Source organism: Furipterus horrens, unplaced genomic scaffold, assembly GCF_987537825.1.
Source record: "Furipterus horrens unplaced genomic scaffold, mFurHor1.1.pri manual_scaffold_4, whole genome shotgun sequence".
Taxonomy (NCBI): Eukaryota; Metazoa; Chordata; class Mammalia; order Chiroptera; family Furipteridae; genus Furipterus; species Furipterus horrens.
In genome coordinates, this window is record NW_028327174.1 from 172,624,169 (window position 1) to 172,643,151 (window position 18,983).

The following is an 18,983-nucleotide window of genomic DNA, read 5'->3' on the forward strand; positions in this document are numbered from 1 at the left end:
AGCCTTCCCCACGCCGCTACCGTCATTCAATTGGCTGGCTGCTCCAGACTCACGTGCCATTGGTTGTGTGCTGGGTGGGGACTGGCCCGCCCCTTATGCAAGAGGGGCGGGGGGAGGGGAAAATGGAAGAGGGAGGGACGGGGGCAGGGGGAGGGACGGGGGCAGGGGGAGGGACGGGGGCAGGGGGAGGGGGGAGGCTGAAGGGGCTGTTCTTTTTTGATCCTTCCCCAAGGGAAGTGGGGCAGGGGCAGCGAGGCCCACCCACTTGCTGGGATCTCTTACACCTTATACACCTGGAAGAGCTGCACACCCAGCATCTGAGAAAGATGAAAGCCTCTGTACCCCTACATCTGAGGGGATCACTTCTCCACCTTTGGTAGCGGACTCTATATCCCCCACATCTGGGAACAGACAACCTCTTCATCTTGAAAACTCCCTATACTCCCTCATGTCCACTCCCACCTGGGTGGGGAGTCTGCTTCCTGCCTCCAGAGGGGCTGTTTAGTTGGCTCTACATTCCCAGGCCACAGGAGGTGTGAGCAGTTCTGCTAACACAAGTTCTTTGGGCACATTTACTGAATTCCCACCCAGTATTTATTGGTCGAGGTTTGTGCTTTGTGCTGCCAGTGGGGGAGCCTGGGACAGAGAGAAATGGGGTACCCTGAAGGATAGCTCAGCCCTGGCTGGAGCAGGCATGACTCCATCCTAGAAGCTCTCCCAAGAAGATCAGCCTGGACAGGAACCATCAGGTAGGCCTTCCTACCCCATCTCATATTCCTAAGTGTTCCAAACTGGACCTTCTCTCCTCATTCCACATGTTCTCCATGGGCGAGCACATCCCTGAAGCTATATCATGAAGACAGTGCTCCCAAATCCAGCCTTAACTTTTTTTAAAAAAAGATTTTATTTTTTTATTTTTAGAGAGAGAGGAACAGAGAGAGAAAGAGAGGGAGAGAAACATCGAGGTATGAGAGAACATCGATCAGTTGCCTCTCACTTGCCCCCAAGCAGGATACCTGGCCAGCAACCCAGGCTTGTGCCCTAACAGGTAACTGAACCAGCCACCCTCCAGAGCCACACCAGTCAGGGCCCAGCCTTAACTTATCTCTGGAATTCTACACTCAGATCCAAGTGCCTACCAGATTCAGGTGGCATTAATTCCTGGTTCTGCCACTTACCTAACTTTGTGACTTTGGGCAAGTTATTAATTTCTTCTAGCCTTAGCTTCCTCATCTGTAAAATGGTTATAGTAACAGCTATCTCTCAGGGTTGTAATTCACTCATTCACTGACATGAGACAAACTACATTTCAGTAGATGCCAACTTACATGATCCCAAGGACTACATAGCCAAGAGACTCCTTCCCCCAATGCCATGAAATTCACATGTGATCCCTATAAATATAAAGGCTGTCTTGAAAATGAGAAAGGGAAGGGTGAAATAATCAGAAAAATAGAGTCATCCAAACATAGTGAATTACTTAGAGACTGTCTAAAAAAAAACCTTGTAGACCCTACTGAGTTTACCAGAGTGGATTAATTTTAGTTCCCCTGCCCCTGTTACCCAGCAGGGTGGAGGCATTGTGAGCAAGATCAAATCAGTTCTAGGAAACAGAGGAGACTTACATCATTGTACATCTGAGTGTAATATGAGTGAATTTGCGACCCAGCTGCAGAAGCTCAGATTTTATCCTGAGAACAGTTGGGAGCCACTGAAGAAATTTGAGCAGAGGAGTAATGTGATCATATCCAGAAATTAGAAGGATGATTTGAATTGGTAGGTGGAAGGAGAGATTGAAAGCATTTGAGAATGAAGACACGGAGTGATGACAGGGACTGAAATGATGTAGGGCAGTAGGAGTGGTGAGAACAGGAGAGCATATTTGGGAGTTACAATGGGCAGGACTTAGAGACCTAGACCTATAGGATATGGGGATAAGAGAAAATCTGGGATAACTCCCAGACTGATGAGTAGGGGGTACTGTGATGCCGTGTACTGAGACAGGGAACACATGAAAAGGGGTGAGTTTCATCAGAAGTTTGGGGTTTGAGGGAAGATGAGTTCAGTTTTGGACATGATGAATTTGAGGTACCATGGACACCCAAGTTGAGATGTCCAATAGACAGTTGGATAAACAGGTCTGACATTTAGAAGTGAGTTCCAGGCTGAAGATAACATTTTGTGAGTTAATAGCAAACAGTAGTAGTCAAACCAGAAAAGTAGATGAGCTCACCCAGGAAAAGTAAGGAATGGTTTAAACAAAAAAGATACCTTGGGATGAGGTTGGGGTTCCCAGGAAAAGAGATCCTGAGAAAGCAGAAGGGCAGGTATTCTCTGTAGTTCACCTTTTGCCCAACACACATATTGTTTTCCTATATATATGATTCCAAAAATGCCCTCACCTACATAATCCAACCATCCCACATACATATGCCAGTAAATTTGCCTCCTTTCTGAAGGAGGGAAGCTCAGTGACAGACACATTCAGCTATTGTTTCTCGACTTTATCTCGTAGGAACACTGTTCTTCAAATATAGGTTCTCTAGGTAATGTCCCTTCACGCTCTAGTTATAGTCGGGTCTCTACAAGGTGTGAACATAGTTTCTAATAATCCTATTACCTTTGTTTAAACTGCCTTTGAACTATCTTTAATCACCTCCACCCCCAAAGCCCCAAGCCTTCTAATATTTAGAGATGGAAGAAATAGAGAATAAAATGAAATAAAAAGAAGGCTCTGTACAGTAGTCACTAATCCCAAGCATCATCTATATTATTTTTGGCCACAAATAACAATGAAAATAATGAGACTAGGAAATCTCATGGTATCTGTTTGTTGACATACTTCTCTGGTTATGGGGTTCCTGATTGGCTGCCCCAAGGGCTTGCCCACAAGGATGAGATTCCTTATCCACTGTTCTGAGAGTGCAATTATGAAGGGTTTCTCTGTGGGGCACTGTACTGATTAGTGCTACTGTACACTTCCTGGTGGTGTCTTAGGGATTGTTCTGGGATTTAGCAAACATAGATTTCTGCATTTATGAGGATTGGGTGCGGTTTTATTTTTCCTTCCAGATGATACAGTTCTTTTAAAACCATAATCAGATGTCTGTCAGTTTCATCTGGGGGAGAATTCCTTTTGCTAAAAATGTATTTCCCTAATCCTAAAGCACATTTTTTTCCTAGTTTAAACAACTCTGAAATCAGAATATGTCTTTCAATTAATGACATGTAATAGATTTTTAACCTGTCTTTTCTTAGTAGTTCATAAAATAATTTGCCTCTTATAATTGATGGAACATTAGATTTAAAATATAGTAATTTTATCAGTCAGTTCTTTTTTTGCAAATAATAGAATCCACTCTGGATAGTTGAAGCATAAAATGGATATGTTTAAAAAATATTATTTAGCTCAGAATTATTGGGAGGGGGGGGCTGGGAAAATGGACTTGAGGCTGTTTCTAGGAACAATACCCAAACCATACCACACAACCTGATGAGGAAACCACACCACTGCCATTCCAAATATTAAGCACCAGGATTTCAATTTGACTGCCAACTTTACAAGCTCTATGGCACTTCTGTGGTAGAGACTTAATATCCCGACCACTGGGAAACCACTGCTGTAACCACTAACTACAAACAGCTGGGCACTTGTGGTACTTACCAGCAATAGCAGAACCCAAAGCCCTATATCCAACCTGCTTCTGTCCTATATCAGTCAGGTTTAGCTAGGTAACACGGTGGTTACAGATCTTACTGGTTTAAAATAACAAAAATGTATTTCTTGCTCATGCTATAGTTCCAGCAGAATGAAAGGGGAAAGGGGAGTCTTGCTTACTGTGGTCACTCAGGGATCTAGGCTGATGGAGACACCACCATCATATGATGATGCCATCTTCTTGCTATGAACCCTCCTAGTTTGCTGTGGCAGAAGAGAATGAAGAAAAACTGGCTTCTGCTTACATTGCATTAATCAAAAATCTCGTGGCCACACCTAATAATGGACAAGGAAAGTGTAATTCTCCTAGTGCTCAGAAGGATAGAAAAACCAGAAATACTGGTGAACTTTGGTGATATTTACCTCACTCATATTCCTCATTTCCACATTCAAGTTTCTCACAGGGAAAGTAGCATGCTTGTAAACAAGCTGAAAGTGATGCTGGGAATTTTAGTTCTGACTTCTGTACTGAAGAGGCTGCATTTTATTTTTAATTTTTAAGTATATTTTATTGATTACGTGTTTACAGTAGTCCCAATTTTTCCCCCTTTGTTTCCCTCTGCCCCCTTCCTTCCAGCAATCCCATCCCCCCTTAGCTCATGTCCATGGGTCATGCATATAAGTTTTTTGGCTTTGCTCTTTCCTATATTATTATTAATTTCCCCCTGTCTATTTTGTACCAACCAATTATGCTTCCTAATCCCTCCACCGTTTTCCCATTTCTCCCCCTTCCCCCTCCCAGCTGATAACCCTCCAAATGATCCCCATACCTATGAATCTGTTCCTATTCTGGTTTGCTTAGCTGGATTTTGTTTTTATTTTTTAGATTCAGTTGTTGATAGTTGTGAGTTTGTTGTCATTTTAGTGTTCATAGTTTTTATCTCCTTTTTATTAAATAAGTCCCTTTAACATTTCATATAATAATCACTTGGTGATGATGAACTCCTTTAGCTTTATCTTGTCTGGGAAGCACCTTATCTGCCCTTCCATTCTAAATGATAACTTTGCTGGATAGAATAATCTTGGTTATAGGTCCTTGCTTTTCATCACATTGAATACTTCTTGCCAGTTTCTTCTTGCCTGCAGAGTTTCTTCTGAGAAATCAGCTGATAGTCTTATAGGCACCCTTTTGTAGGTAACTCTTTTCTCTTGCTGCTTTGAAAAGATTGTCTCTATCTTGAACCTTTGGCATTTTAATGATTATATGCCTTGGTGTGGTCCTCTTTGGGTCTAGCTTGTTTGGGACTCTGTGCTTCCTTGACTTGTATGTCTATTTCCTTCAACAAATTTGGGGAGTTTTCCTTCATTATTTTTTCAGATAAGCTTTCAATTTCTTGCTCTTCCTCTTTTCTTCTGGCATCCCTATGATTCGGATGTTGGCACGTTTAAAGTTGTCCCAGAGGTTCCTAAACCTCTTCTCATTTTTTTCAATTCTTGTTTCCTCATTCTGTACTGGTTGAGTGTTTTTTTCTTTGTTATATTGCAGATCATTGATTTGAACCCCGATTTCCTTCCCTTCACCATTGGTTTTGTGTGGATTTTCCTTTGTTTCATTTAGCATAGCCTTCACTTCTTCCCTTATGCGTTTGCCACACTCAGGCATATCTGTCAAGCCTGTGAGCATTTTTATCACCAGTGTTTTGAACTCTGAATCTGTTAGGTTGGCTATCTCCTTGTTGCCTTGTTCTCCCACTGGAACCTTGAACTGTTCCCTCTTTTGGGCCATACTTCTCTATCTTCTCATCTTGACAGGCTCCTGTGTTTATTTGCCTCTGTGTCTTAGGTAGAGGTGTCACACCTGTTATGTTGGAAGGGGCGGAGCCTTAGGTATCCGTCAGTACAGGGCAACATGTTTCGCCACATCGTGACGCTGTATGTGGGGGAGGGGTCTGAGAGGGAACAATGCTGCTTGCTCAGCACTTGTCCCTTTTCCAGACACTTCTCCCACTTCTGTATGGGACTGGTGCCCCTCTATACTGTTGCCCTGGCTGTCATTCCCAGAGTGGGTGGGTCTGCGGACGTTTTAGGACCATGGGGCCCTCTAAACAAGTGGACTTTGCTGAGCAACTGGCAGTTTCTTCCTCCACCCCAACCCCCACTGGTTTGCAGTCAGAAGCAATGAGGCTTTATTTTCACTGGCACTGGAACCGTGAGCTGCGCGGTCTGGTCTGGGACTGGGAACGCTCCCCAGGTGTCTCTCTGGACTTTTTTAAATGTGTGACTGTGCTTTCCACCAACTTGCCGCCACTGCTGCTGCCACCACTACCACACCGTATCCTCTCCGCCCCAGCTCTGCCCCTCCTACCTGTCTGGATGAATTTTTCTTCTTTATATCTTTGTTTGTTGGGCTTCCATGCAGCTCGATTTTCTGGATCTTCTGATTGTCTCTAGCTCTGAGGTAGTTGTAATTCCTTCTTAGCTGTGGAGGGAGACACAGTGTGTCTGTCTAGGCCCCTATCTTGGCCATAGGTTCAAGGAGGCTGCATTTTAAAATGAGAACTTAAAAGGTGAAGGACATTCAGTAATACAACTTATTTCTACTACCATACTCAGTACTAGAATTTTGTAGAACCATGCTCTCTGAATCTACAGGCTTGCCAAAAAGATACAGGGCCTGCTGCCCAAGGTCTTGGAGGAGTGATTTCTCTTTTTAGCCCTATGTCTAGGGGCTCTTTCAGTCCCTCTGACTACGCCTTCTGGCTTCATGGGGAATCATTGGCTGGAGCAACAGGGCCAGTGGTTCAATTCCCAGTCAGGGCACATACCTGGGTTGCAGGCCAGGTCTCCAGTTGGTGGCATGCGAGAGGTAACCAACTGATGTATCTCTTGTACATTGATGTTTCTCCCCTTCTTCCCTCCCTTCCCCTTTCTCTATAAATAAACTTATTTTTTTAAAGGGACCATTGGACTTAAGAACAAAGAGGCTGTTGATTATCTTGGGAAGAAGTAGTTCCAGTGGGCAGTGGGCAGTGGAGATGGGGTATGTGGTAAATGCCAGATTTTAGAGGTTTCAAGAGTGAGTAAGAAGCAGATGCAATAAAATTTTTATAGTCAAGGAGGATAGATATGAAAGGATCACAAGGATATGAAGTCGGAAAGCTTTTTCATTTCTAAAAATTTCTTATATGTTTGTTATGTGGGCATGTTTAAGTACTGATGGGAAGGAACTCACAAGATCTGTACCTGTCTTACATGCAGGTGAGGAGTGTAAGTACTGGTGAGAAGGAACCAGGAAAAGGATATAATTGATAGCTCTTTTAATTATTACTGTCCATCTCCCTTGGTCTGTGCAGATCTAGGAAGGCAGGGACAGGGATGAAAGCTAAGGCCCCGGCAGAAAGTACAAATGATTTCAGTTTTGCCCAGGCCATAATGGAAAGTAGGGCAGAAAGAGGAGGTGCCTGGGTTACCCAGGGCTCTGGGACTGGACCATGGTCTGTACCTAGACAGAAAGGCCTTGTGTGGAGAACAAAGAGCCTCTGGGCTGGGACCAGTCTTCTGCAGGTGGGGGCAGGGTGGACACAAAGCAGCTACACTCTGGCTCAAGCAAACTTGCCACATGCTTCGATTTCCCCATCTCAAAACTGTGCCTGTCCCTGTCCCCGACCCACCTACTCACTCCTCATCATCCCTGCCAAGCCGTCACCTCCCTTCTCAGCTCCACTTCCTCACCTCCCATTGCTCCTCAGCCACTGCCCCCACCTTCTGCTCACTCAGTCCCTGCAGCTGTATCAACAAGGTCACCTTCACCTTCTTCAGTCCTTATCTTTGTTGACTTCTTGGCAGCATTGAGGTTGTTGATCCCTTTTTGAAACTCTATTTTCCCTTGTTTTCACTCTCTGCGAACACTTATTTCTCCTTCTAAAACAAGTATTGTTTATTCACTGCCTAGACTCCGGCAGAGCTTTCCATCATCATAGATATTCCTCACTTACATATAAGAAATGTCCATGGAACAGGTAAAAGAGTCTGGGCTCAAGGCAATCAAGGCATTTTTCTAAGGCACCCACAGCAGCCATAGTAGAGTGTATGGATTAAAACCCAAGGTGGCTGCATTGCCCTTAACTCAAGCATGCTGTCTGTCTCCCTCGCCTCTCTGGTCCCTCCACGGCTTCTTTGGTAACTGTGCTCTCTGCACCCACTCTCTTCTCTCATCTCCTTAAGTGATCTCCTCTGCACTGTGGCTGCAGTGCCCACTTTTATACTGACAATTGTTAACACCAATCCCGACCCCACTCCCAAGTCCCAGACTGGTATTTGTTGTTGCTCCTGCTGCTGCTATGGTTATTAGAACAGCTAAGATTTATGGAGTGTTTACAACATGGCAGGCACTGTGCTAATTTCTTTATATACATCATTTAATTAAGTCCTTACAACGACCCTATGAGGTAGGTACTGTCTTCCTATTTTGCAGTTAGGGAAGCTAAACCTTAGATTCATCAAGTTCAATAGGAGCCCAGGTTTGTCTGACCTTAGTGTCCATTCTTTAAACTACCAACCAGATGCCTTCCACCAAGAGGTCCCCCAAGTCTTATACTTGACATGTCTAGCGCTGAGATCATCTGTCCCTTACTTGCTCTGTGACTGTAAGCAAGTGATTGGATGTCTGGGCCATGGTTATTATCAAATTCTGCAAAGCCTGTCCATCTCCTGTGTTAACCAGATCAATCAACAGTCCTACCACCTCTCAGTCAACAGGGGTTGTACAAGTCTCTTTCCTCTCCCTACGCTTTCCATCCCACGTTCATTAAGACTTAGTAACTACATGCTCAAAAGGCACCATTTTCACTGCTCCAGCCCTAGTTCTCCTACCTGCTCTCAGGCCTCCCACATCGTTCATTCAAAGCATCTCACTCAGGCCTGCTCAGGCTCTCAGCCACCAAGGGTTCCACGTTCTCTTCCCTCCTTTCCTTCCTCTGCATGGCTCCCAGCAGTCCCCAAACACAAACCTGACCGGGTGCCCACGGCAACCAGGGCCCCCTGACACTTGGAAGGAGCCTCTGGCTTTCAAAGCCCAGACTGCCTGGCCCTACCTCCTCTGCAGCCCCTCTACAGGAGGGACCATGGGAAGGTCCTCACCATTCCTGCTTTTCCCTCCCATCCTTCCTCTGCTCTACTCCCCAGGGGTAGGAGATGTCTTCTGCCTCCCCACAGTGGTCCCTCCCACCCCTGTTGTGTGTTTTTCCCGAGGCATTGAGCCCAGTGGTGGGTGTGCTGAGGTGAGCAAAATTGGTAATGTTTCTCTATTTTATAAAAACTAAATATATATGCTGAATAAATATATATTGTACAACAATGTGAATATACTTAATACCATAGAATTGTGCACTTAAAAATGGTTAAAATAATAAAGCAAAACAAAACAGTGTAATTCCTCTCCCAGGTCCCAGCTCCTGCAGCCAGCAGGAATGTCATTTTGCAGGCTCCTCCTCACTCCATCCCCCCCAACTGTGCAGAGGTCCTGGTTATTTTATGCTGGGATTCACATGGTCTCTGCTGAGATGCCCAGATTGGGAGTTCAATGTCCAGGATCCTTCCTTCCCAAGCCCACCCTGCCCCCGCTCCTAGGACATCAGTAGGGAGTGTTTGTGTGTCCCACCTGTCCATGCAAACACAGACCCCCCTCTTCATTTGGGGGTACTCTCTGGATTTCTTTGCCCCTGTCCCCTCTCCTCCTTCACATAATCACCTCAAGAAGCTTGGGCTTCCACAAGGCCAGAGTCAGGAATATGTCTGTGATTGACCCTGCCTTGGGCCTGACAGCCTTACCCCAAGAAATAGAGAGAAAAAAAGTCCCGGCCTCCTGCCTGAGACAGGAAAGGGAACACTGTAGCAGGAAGTTACTGCAGCACACCAACTCCTGCCTCAGGCAGTCAAATCCCTTGGGGGCAGAAATCAAAAGGAATCCTTCTCTGAATATAGACACACACTACCACACATACACACAAGCCATAAAGCAGACACACATCTATCCAAGCAAAGACACATGTATACAGAAACAACAAGCCGACCCACAGACACAGGCATGCAAATGAAAACACACCCATATAGAGATACACGTGTCTAGAACTCACTACATATCAAGGAAAATACAAAGTTCATAGGTCTCCATAACACACACACGTAAGCCTACTGACAGACTCACACAACAGCAAATGTTTTAGACCAATGACTGAAGAAAGAAGTCAGAGATAAAGGCACAAGTCAGTTTTCTGAGATTGGGGAAGTGTGTATATGTAGAGGACAGGCTGGCAAGAGAGGGTCAGGTAGAAATAGAAAAGGGAGAGATTCAGACACCAAGGAGAGTAATGGTTATTTATATGGTACCAACTACTCACCTAGCCCTCACTTACTCATCTGTTCATTAAATAGTCAACAAGTTGGTTCCTCTGCTGGGCTAGGTAGGCAGGGAGGAAAAGAGACCTATCTATAAACAACTATAACAGAGCGGTGAGTGCTGTGATGGGGGATGCACTACCCACCTCTGGGCAGCAGTGGAAGGCAGGCGATGGCAGGGAAACTTGAAACAGATGTTGAACAAGTATGAGTTGGGATGAAAGAGATGGATGGGGAGGTCAACTTGGGCCGAGAGAACAGCAACAGCTCATAGGAAGGTGTAATATTAGTTTCCTGTTGCTGTTTTAACAAGTTACCATACATTTAATGGCTTCAGACAACACAGATTTCCTCTCTTACAGTCTAAACGTCAGAGGTCGAAATCAGTTTCACTGGGCTCAAACGTCAAGATGCGGGCAAGGCTGGTTTCTTCTGGGGCTCTGAGTGGAGAGTCAATTTCCTTGCTTTTTCAGCTTCTAGCAGCTGCCTGTATTGCTTGGCTGTTGACCCTTTCCTTCACCTTCCAATCCCTGCATTCATCATCCCATCACCTCCTCCTGCTTCTTTTCTATTAAGATGGTTATGATTACACTTGGATCACCTGATAATTAAGGCTAATCTTCCCATGTCGAGATCCTTAACTTAATCAAACTACAAAATCCCTTTGCCATTTAAATTAACATTCACAGATTCTGGGAATTAGGATGCTGACATATTTGGGGGCCATTATTTAGCCTACCACAAGGGGTGATAGCATATTATCTCACCATCTTCAAAACATCCTTTAATGTAAATCTTGTTTTCCCAATATTGAGGATTAGGAATCTGAAGTTCATGGAGGTAAAGTGATTTGCCTTAAACCAAATGAAATAGATGGATGAATAACTAGACAGGTATTCATCTTTGTCGAATGTTACCTTGGAAAAATCTGAGATCAGACTGAATTCTCCCCTGTATGTGACTTGCTTTTTATGCCTATGTTCTTAAAGTATTCCTATTTTTTCCTCAAAGTTTGGTAACTAAATCAGTGTGTCTTAAAGTCGATTATTCTGTATTAATTTTTTTAGTATATGGTATGCACTTTCAATCTGATTATTCAGTTCTTGCATTTCAGGGAAAGCTTTTCTGTATTTCATACCTTAGTATCTTTTTCTGTTGCATTTCTGGAATCTCTACTTTAGGGTTGCCAATAGTTATGCTTATGGAAGCTTGTCTTCATCCTATTAACTTCACTCTGATTGCTTTAATATCTTTACTTTTGAGAATCACAATTACTCTCAGTATCACAAGCCTTTCCTATACAACATTCATTATCTTGATTTTCAGTTATACTTGTGTTTTTGCTATTTGTATTTTACTACATCTGTAATGCTATTGTTTTTGTCCTTTATTATTTTTCCACGGTTCTATAATCTCTTTTCCCCCCCCCTTTTTTAATGTGTGGTTGCCTCTCATGTGCTCCCAGTTGGGGACCTGGCTCGCAACGCAGGCATGTGCCCAGACTGGGAATCAAACCAGCGACCCTGTGGTTCACAGGCTGTCACTCAAGGGGTGAGCCAAAACCAGCCAGGGTTCTATAATCTCTTTTTATCTCATTCTGTTGTTTTAATCTTGTATTTGAGTTCTTATTCTATTGATTTCCTACTATAATTAAGGCCCTCTATAACAGGAAGAACTTTCCAGGAATCTGCTTTTCTTCCTTTGGTGTGTTTTCTTCTAGATTGGGTTCTTCATCTATTTTTTGTATTTGGTCTTGTTCCTTTTCCCTTCCTCTCTACCCCCTCCCTCTCTCCAACCCTTTCCCCCTCTTTCCTTCTCTCCCTCCTACTCTCCTACTTCCCTCCCTCCTTCCCTTCCTTTACACTTTCCCTCTTTCTTTCCTTCTTACCTGTATTGTGGCTGTGGTGTGTATGCCTAAAGGCCATGCCCTTTCCTTTCTTTTCACAACGATCTACCATGGCTCATTTTAGCAGGCCTCTTCTTGCTCTGAAATGTAGGTCCTTGAGCTCCTCATATTCTCTGGACCAGTTTATCTTTCCAGTTTATCTTAGCTGCCTTGGGAGGTTTGAAGCTGCCTATTGCTTTTCAACCAGGCACCCATGCCCCACCCCCCACCCCAACTTCTGTGGCCTGAGGGTGGCTTGGCTCAGGCCTGAGCTCTGTTTCTTCTCTGAGGCCTAGCTGTGTTGCTCCAGCTGGGGTGTGGGGCACATCCCACCCTGTAGGCATTGGCTTGTCCTCTCCTACCCTGACCTAAGCTCCATTCCCTGGAAGATACCCAGCTATGGCAGCTCTTCTTGCCTCTCCTGGGTCTCATGAAGGACTTCTTCATGAGAGGCTTCTTCATGAAGGGGCTTCTACTTACAAAGGTTTTTTCCCAGACTTTTCCTAAGTCTACTAACTTACCACACAGTCCACTTCTCTCAGACTACAGGACAACAGTGAGACTTCTTGGTGTTCCATTGACTCAACTTTTCTCAATGCTACTTTTGGGCGTACCACTCACCATTGCACTAGAATCTTCTGTTACTTTCACATTTTGGCTATCATATTTTTAAGGTTTATAAAAAGAATTTACTTGAGTTTGTAGCAGCGTTTTTGTTTTGTTTGAACAGCTTTTGTTCATTTTGTTAGTTGGGGGTCGAATGGGGTGGAGTGATTCTGTGTTGGCTTCACTTTGCTGTCCTCACCCAACAATCCCTCGCCTTACCTGGTCCATACCTCTCCGTCAGACCCTCCCCTGGGTAAGACCTTAGCAACTTCCAGTCCCCAGCCCTTTCAAGTCCCTGAGGTGAGAGAGGCCCACAGGGTCAGGCCTCAGCACATAGTAGGTGTTCAGTCCATAGCAAAGAGGGAATGATCAGGGAGTGTTTCACAAAGGGAGTGGCTGAGGGACCTCAAATGTTTCATGGGGCACATGCATAGCACAGCAGGAACAAGGGTGTGGAAGTAGAAGACACAGGAACAATGATAGGGGAACAAGGCAGAGAGGGGGGATGTGGGTGTTCAGCTGGAGGAGGGCCAGCTGAAGGGAGCAGGAGAGATGCTGGAGAGGAGGAGAGGCAGGGCCAGGGCATGCAGACTGGCCTGGGGGCCATCCCTAGGTGTGAGCCAAGCACTTGGCTCTTGTTTCTGGACTCTCAGGGAATACTCTGGTGGGCAGTGACAGGCGCAGGTAGGGAAGTCTAGATCCTGTCTCTGCTCCCCATCAGCCCCTCCTAGGGAACTTTCTCTGACTGCTCAATGGCACTGCTCAGCTGTCCTGGTGCTCCAAGTTACTCCTTCTCTCTTCCATATAGACACAGATAAGCCTCAGCCATGACCTCATGAGGTATACTCTCCATCACAGGCTATATACTAACACATCACGGATGTGCCCCTGGTCACTCAAAAACATAATTACACAGTGGTATGCCATCACTGCAAACTCACACGTGACGGCACAGTGAGACACTATTGCAGGCACACTCAACGCACTCGCTCTTTCTCTGGAATCCTTGCCTCTGATTCTCCCAAGAGCTTGCCCTGCCCCCTGGTGGCCACTCCCCAAGCCACTGCCCTTCTGGATGGACCCTAGCTATTCATCTTCTTCTGGGCCTGATTCCTGCCCAAAGAAACTTCTACCCTTAAACAGCTTCTTCCCTCAGACTTGCATTGTCAGACTAGGCCCCCTTGAATCTGCTCGCACAAAGAGGCCTCCCTCATCAGACTGGTGCTGTTAGGTAAGGACTTCTCAAATAGGATGACCAACTGTCCCAGTTTGCTTGGGACTGAGGGGTTTCCAAAGACTCAAGGTATTCAGTGCTAAAACTGAGCAACTCCCAGGCAAGCTAGGACTAGTTGGGGATTCTATTCTCAAATCCATGTGCCTTCAGAGTAGTCTTTCCTCAGCTTACACCTGTCAGACCCTCTCTAGATTGACCTATCCCCTCACACTGGCCCTCCCAAACGGGATCTCTCCAGCAGCATAGCCCAGACCAGCCTCCCTTCAGAGTAATTGTGAGACACAGGCCCTCTCATACCCATGCACCTTCAAATTAGCCTCCCTCCTCAGAGTGTCAGATAAGGTCCCCTTTAGGCTCGCTCCTCAGACTGGCTCTATCAGACTCCCCTCACCAGGTTTCCTTCCCCCCTCTGCCCTCCTCCAAGAAAGAGAAGAGTGTCAAGATTACACCCCAACCCTTTTTGCCCCCAGGGCTCTAGCCCTGCCCCCCTCCCCCAACAGGTGTTACTATCTGAAGGTCAGGTTCAGTAGCTCCGGGCTATGGGCATAGTGAACATGTGGGCTTCAAAACAAAAAGACACACAGGTGCAGGGCGCAGAGCAGTGGCCTGGAGCCAAACCTTCTGTTCTCTCCACGTGAGAATGAACTTCCTCAGAGCCCCAGCCCAGGGAGTTAGTGAGCTCACTAGCTCTGGGGTGTTCTCAGGGCCGGAGGCTCCTCAGGAGGGATTCCTGCCTAATGTTTCCAGGCCACCTCCCTCCCTCCTGGCCGGCTGCTGGAAGGCAGATGTGGAATGCATGTGGGGCTAGCCGTCTGCCCAGGAGCAGGAACGACAGGCAGGCAGGTGGCCGAGAGGGGGCAGCAGAAGCCAGGACAGCCCCTGGCTGGGGTCAGTGAGGAGCAGTGGCCACAGGATGGGGTCTGGACCAGCACAGGAACACACAGAGGGAGGCAGAGAGAGGGAAGGAACATGTGTCAGGGAAGAGGCACAGAGACAGAGCTGAAGCTGGAGATACACACAGTGAGAGACAGAGACTCTGAGATGGGGATGGGCACATACACAGAGACAAGGAGAAAGGCAGCGAAAGGGAAGATCGAGAGACGGAGAGAAGAGACAGAGAGGCAGATGGGTGGAGACAGAGATGGCTGGAGAGACAAAGAGGGCAGCAGAGATAGGAGATGAAGACAGAGAGAGACAGAGATGAGATAAAGACATAAGGAGAGAAAACAAGAACAGACATATTCAGAGAGAGGAAGGGGAGGCAGAGACAGAGAGGAATGGATCCAGTAAGAAGACGGTAGGGGCAGAGACAAGTTAGCATTACAGGAATGGGGCATAGAGGGGGTTCCCCATCCCCAGATCACCAAGAAGAACTAGTGAGCTGAGTGGCTGGACTGCTGTGCACATTGGGCCTGGGATCCAACCCTCCCCTAGCAGCCCCCCCTTAGCAGTGTTTTAATTCTTCAGATTCTGACTTAGCTCCAAAAAATGATGTCTATACTTATCCCTAGCTCCCCAGAACCATCATGGGAAATATGGATGTGGAGGAACAGCACTCAGAGGCAGCAGCAGAAAGTAGTCAAGCCCCTCCAAAGCAAGCAGAGCAGCCTCTATGAGTGAGGCCAAGGACCAGGACCCCCAAGGAGGGATGACAGGCCCAGGCACAGTTCAGTTAGAGGCATGACACTGCCCTTCCAGCCACCTTGGGGCTTGGGAAGGGGCTGGGTCTCTCTCCTGGGGTTGGGGGCAGGGAGATGCCCCAGTTCTCCTTTCCATCAGCCTCCAAGGCTCCAGCAGGCCCCCTCCCCTCCCCCTCCTCCCCAGGCCCCACATAATTGCTTTCCCATGTTGCTAATGGAGGCCAGATTGCTGATGCCCAAGCCCTGGGTGGGCGGCTGGTGGGTCAGGGTTGACCAAGGCAGGAAGGCAGCACAGGCCAGAGACCCCCGAACTTCAGCCCCTCTACCCCAAGGACAGGAAAAGGGGAGGCTCAGACCCATCCCAGGAATACAATGTCCTTGGCAAGAGTTGGTAGTCCCTGTTCCCTCCACAGCTGCTGGACCTGAGGGCAGGTTCAGGCCTGAGCCACACTGGCAGGTATGGGCAGGCAGAACTGGGAGTCCAAGGTATGGAGACAGGTCCACAGCCACTTATCAGATGTCCACCTTGGAAGCCTCTTCCTTTCGACAAGGAGCCATGTGCTCCCATAGCTGGGGCCATTCAGCTTGAAAAGCCACAGGCCTTTCGACCCTGACATCAGGCCTTTGCTTTCCATGGGGTCTCCCACCTGGAACACCCTTCTCTAGCCCTGACCTATAGGAGAGCCAGCCACCTTCACTCTGAATCCCTCACTCAGCCCCAAATCCTGTCCAGGCCTGACTCATCAGTGCTGAGGACTGTGGATCCTCCTCCTGCTGCATGATCCTAGGCAGGCCTGGTGAGACCAGTAAGGAATGTCCATTTTGGACCCTGGTCTGAGGAAAAGGATTTGAATTGGGGTATGCATGTGTGACATGGATTGGTGGCTTAGTGGAGGAGTGGCATCAGTACCTGCTGTGGGGAGTACGTGCTCAGTGTACTCATGGCCTTGACTCCACTTCTTTCTTCTTGTTCCAGCCACTCAGAGCAAGGCTCTAGCCTAATACTTTCCCCCAACCCTCAGCCAGAGGTGCCTATCAACTTGGTCCCAGCCTTAGGCATTCTCAGCTAAGGTGCACAGTGAGGTGGCTTATACAAGGTGGGGCTAGACCTGAGCAGGCCTGTGGCAGCCAGGGGCCCCTCCTCTGAGGAGAAAATCAAAGGGACCCTGGAGTCCCAGTTTGGGAATTAGAAGGGTGTGGGCAGGGTGTGGAGAGGGACTGGGCAGCCTATAAAACCAAAGCCTCATTGTCTCCTGCTCACACTGAGTCCTGACTGGAATCAAACCTTGCACTCCACATTTCCAGTCCTGGAGTGCAGGCCTGATCCCTAATCACATTCCAAGTGGCCTCCTTCAGGCAGCCTCCTGCCTGCCCAGGCCGAGGACACCCTACACTCTGAGCCCCAGGCCTGACTTGCTAGAAACTCTAGACTGTCTCCTGGATGGCAGGGATGACAACCGCAGCCCTTGCCCTAAGGATGAAGTCTGGCCTCCTCCCCTTCTTGCATCTCTGCCCTGGTGGGTCAAGCCCAGACGTGGGCACTCATGGAGGGCAGCTCCAGAGACGACCCTAGACAGGCTTCTATCCTGCCAGAATCCAGAAGCCTCCAGGACTAATTGGATACCCCCAAGTGGTACCTGCTTCACTGGACCCCTCACTCCCCCAAGTCTGCCCCTGACCTCCAGGGAGCCCTACCCTCCAAAGAAGCAGACATTCCCATCCCCAGACACATCAGTTTGATTGCTGAACCACCTCTCCCCACCTGTATGGAAAGAGTTGTCTCTCCAATTGTAATTTCTTCCTCTTCCAGGCCTGAAAGAGGAGGAATCCTTGGAAGAGAGACACCCTCCCAAAGAAGGTCTGTTACAACGACTCATGAAATGCTGACATTTAATGAGAACACCCTGGACTCCCCACACCTGTATATACATCTATAAAAATTTCAAATACAGCAAGTTACCATTGAGCCAGACTAGAAGGGACTGACAGGGCATTAAATACTGTGGTGTAGGAGCAGGAAAAGGGAGGGTCATACAAAACAGGAGCAGAGGTGGGGGACTGAAAAGTATGGGTGCTGGGGGGAGGGGCATGGCTGGGGTCCCCCCAGTGTCAGGAGCTTATAATCTGATGGTGGCAACAGAGACCCTGGGACAGACAGGAGGCTGGGGCAGGAGGAAAAATTGTGGATGTGAGGGGCTCCCCTCAGGCCCCCCCCCCCAAGGGCTCCTGGGAGTCGCTGGCATTGGAGGGTCCAGCCCAAGGGGGCAGGTGGGGGTGGGGTGGTCTTTGGTGGGTGGGTTAGCTGCATGGTCCTCCTCTCCTTAGGGAGGGTGGAGGGCCAGTGTGTTGTGGCAGGACTAGGGGGTGGCAGGCCCGGGCCTGCCGGGGTCTCTACAAATTGTGTCTGAAGAGAATGCAGAAGGTCCTCCTGCCCGTGTGCAAAATAGAAACCGGGGTCTGTGGGCTCAGCTCCGGCCTCCTGCTCCTCTGCAGGTGCGCTGGCATGTCCTCATGGGATGCCGGGCTCTGGGGAGACAGGGCGAGGGGCTGTGAGGGATGAGGGTGGGATGGGGATCCCCTCAGGCTCCCGTCTGCTGCCCAGCCTCACTTGACTTACCAGATCAGGAGACTGCTGGCAGTGGCAGCAGCGGCAGCCAGGGCCAGAGTGACAGGGACACTGATCAAGAAGGGTGCTGAGGGTCCTCCGCCGCTGCTCAACTCCATGGTGTCACAGGTCCTCGTGGAGGACGGGGGTGCAAGTGAGCTGGTGGTGCTGGTCGTGGTCTCTGGGGAACACGGGGGAAACTCAGGGCAGGGCCGGGTCTGGAGTCCCACCCAGCTCTGTATCACACCAGAGCTGCCTCCCCATCAGAAAGTCCCTGCCTCCCCCGTCAGGCAGATTCTGTTTTCCCAAGGCTCAGAGATGAACCCTCTACCCAATGGCCTCTACCAAGCATGTCCAGACAGCAAGGACTGGGAACAGGGGCTAGACAGACAAATAGGAGTGTGGCAGCCACACAGAGTTGAAGCCCCCTGGGGCAGAGGGTCCAAAGTCCCAGGAGGAGTTAGAGGGAGCAGGACAAAGCCAGGGAACAGTGCAGGCTAAGAGCACAGGGGGCAGGGGCAGGCTCACCTGGAGCCTGGGCCTCGGTAGTGAGGTGTCGTGGCTCCTCAGTCCAGGGGGTGGCGTGAGCAGCCACACTCCAGTCACTCCATGTCCCGATATCATTGTCCTTGGCCGCTACCTGGATGATGTACTCCTTGCCAGGGTAGGCATCTGTGATGGTGTGTGCTGTGCCATCAGACAGCTCCACCTGCAGCCAGACCACAGGGGTGGGGAGGGGAGGGGTGGGAGGGACCCCTGGGAGTCAGGAGAGTGAGGCACCCCCAGAGGAAGTGAGAATACTTCTAGGGAGAGAAGAATGAAGACAGCCCTGGAGGGAATGAGGGCTTCCCAGGGGGTGAGGGGATATTGAGAATATTTCTGTGGGAGGGTAAAGACATCTTAAGGAGGAGATCCGCAAGGGAGGGAAGATGGTCTTGAAGGAGTGTATGAAAATCTTT

The 18,983-nt window shown here is 48.2% G+C and overlaps 1 protein-coding gene and 1 long non-coding RNA gene across 3 annotated transcripts in view; one reads left to right on the plus strand and one right to left on the minus strand.

Moving 5' to 3' along the window:
• The first annotated feature begins 236 nt into the window (after positions 1 to 236).
• LOC150013325 (uncharacterized) lies at positions 237 to 17,374 on the plus strand. Its single transcript, XR_016510808.1, has 3 exons — positions 237 to 749; positions 922 to 1,048; positions 17,230 to 17,374. It is a non-coding gene; the product is annotated as an uncharacterized LOC150013325 (long non-coding RNA).
• CNTFR (ciliary neurotrophic factor receptor) overlaps positions 17,293 to 18,983 on the minus strand; it is a 37,826-nt gene continuing 36,135 nt past the window's right edge. For both annotated transcript variants that reach the window (XM_090275896.1, XM_090275897.1), the window contains exons 7-9: positions 18,553 to 18,733; positions 18,037 to 18,205; positions 17,293 to 17,945 (exon numbers count right to left, since the gene is read on the minus strand). In XM_090275896.1, coding sequence (XP_090132022.1) covers position 17,945; positions 18,037 to 18,205; positions 18,553 to 18,733 — 351 coding nt within the window. In that variant the 3' untranslated portion in view covers positions 17,293 to 17,944. The remainder of the gene's footprint in view (positions 17,946 to 18,036; positions 18,206 to 18,552; positions 18,734 to 18,983) is intronic.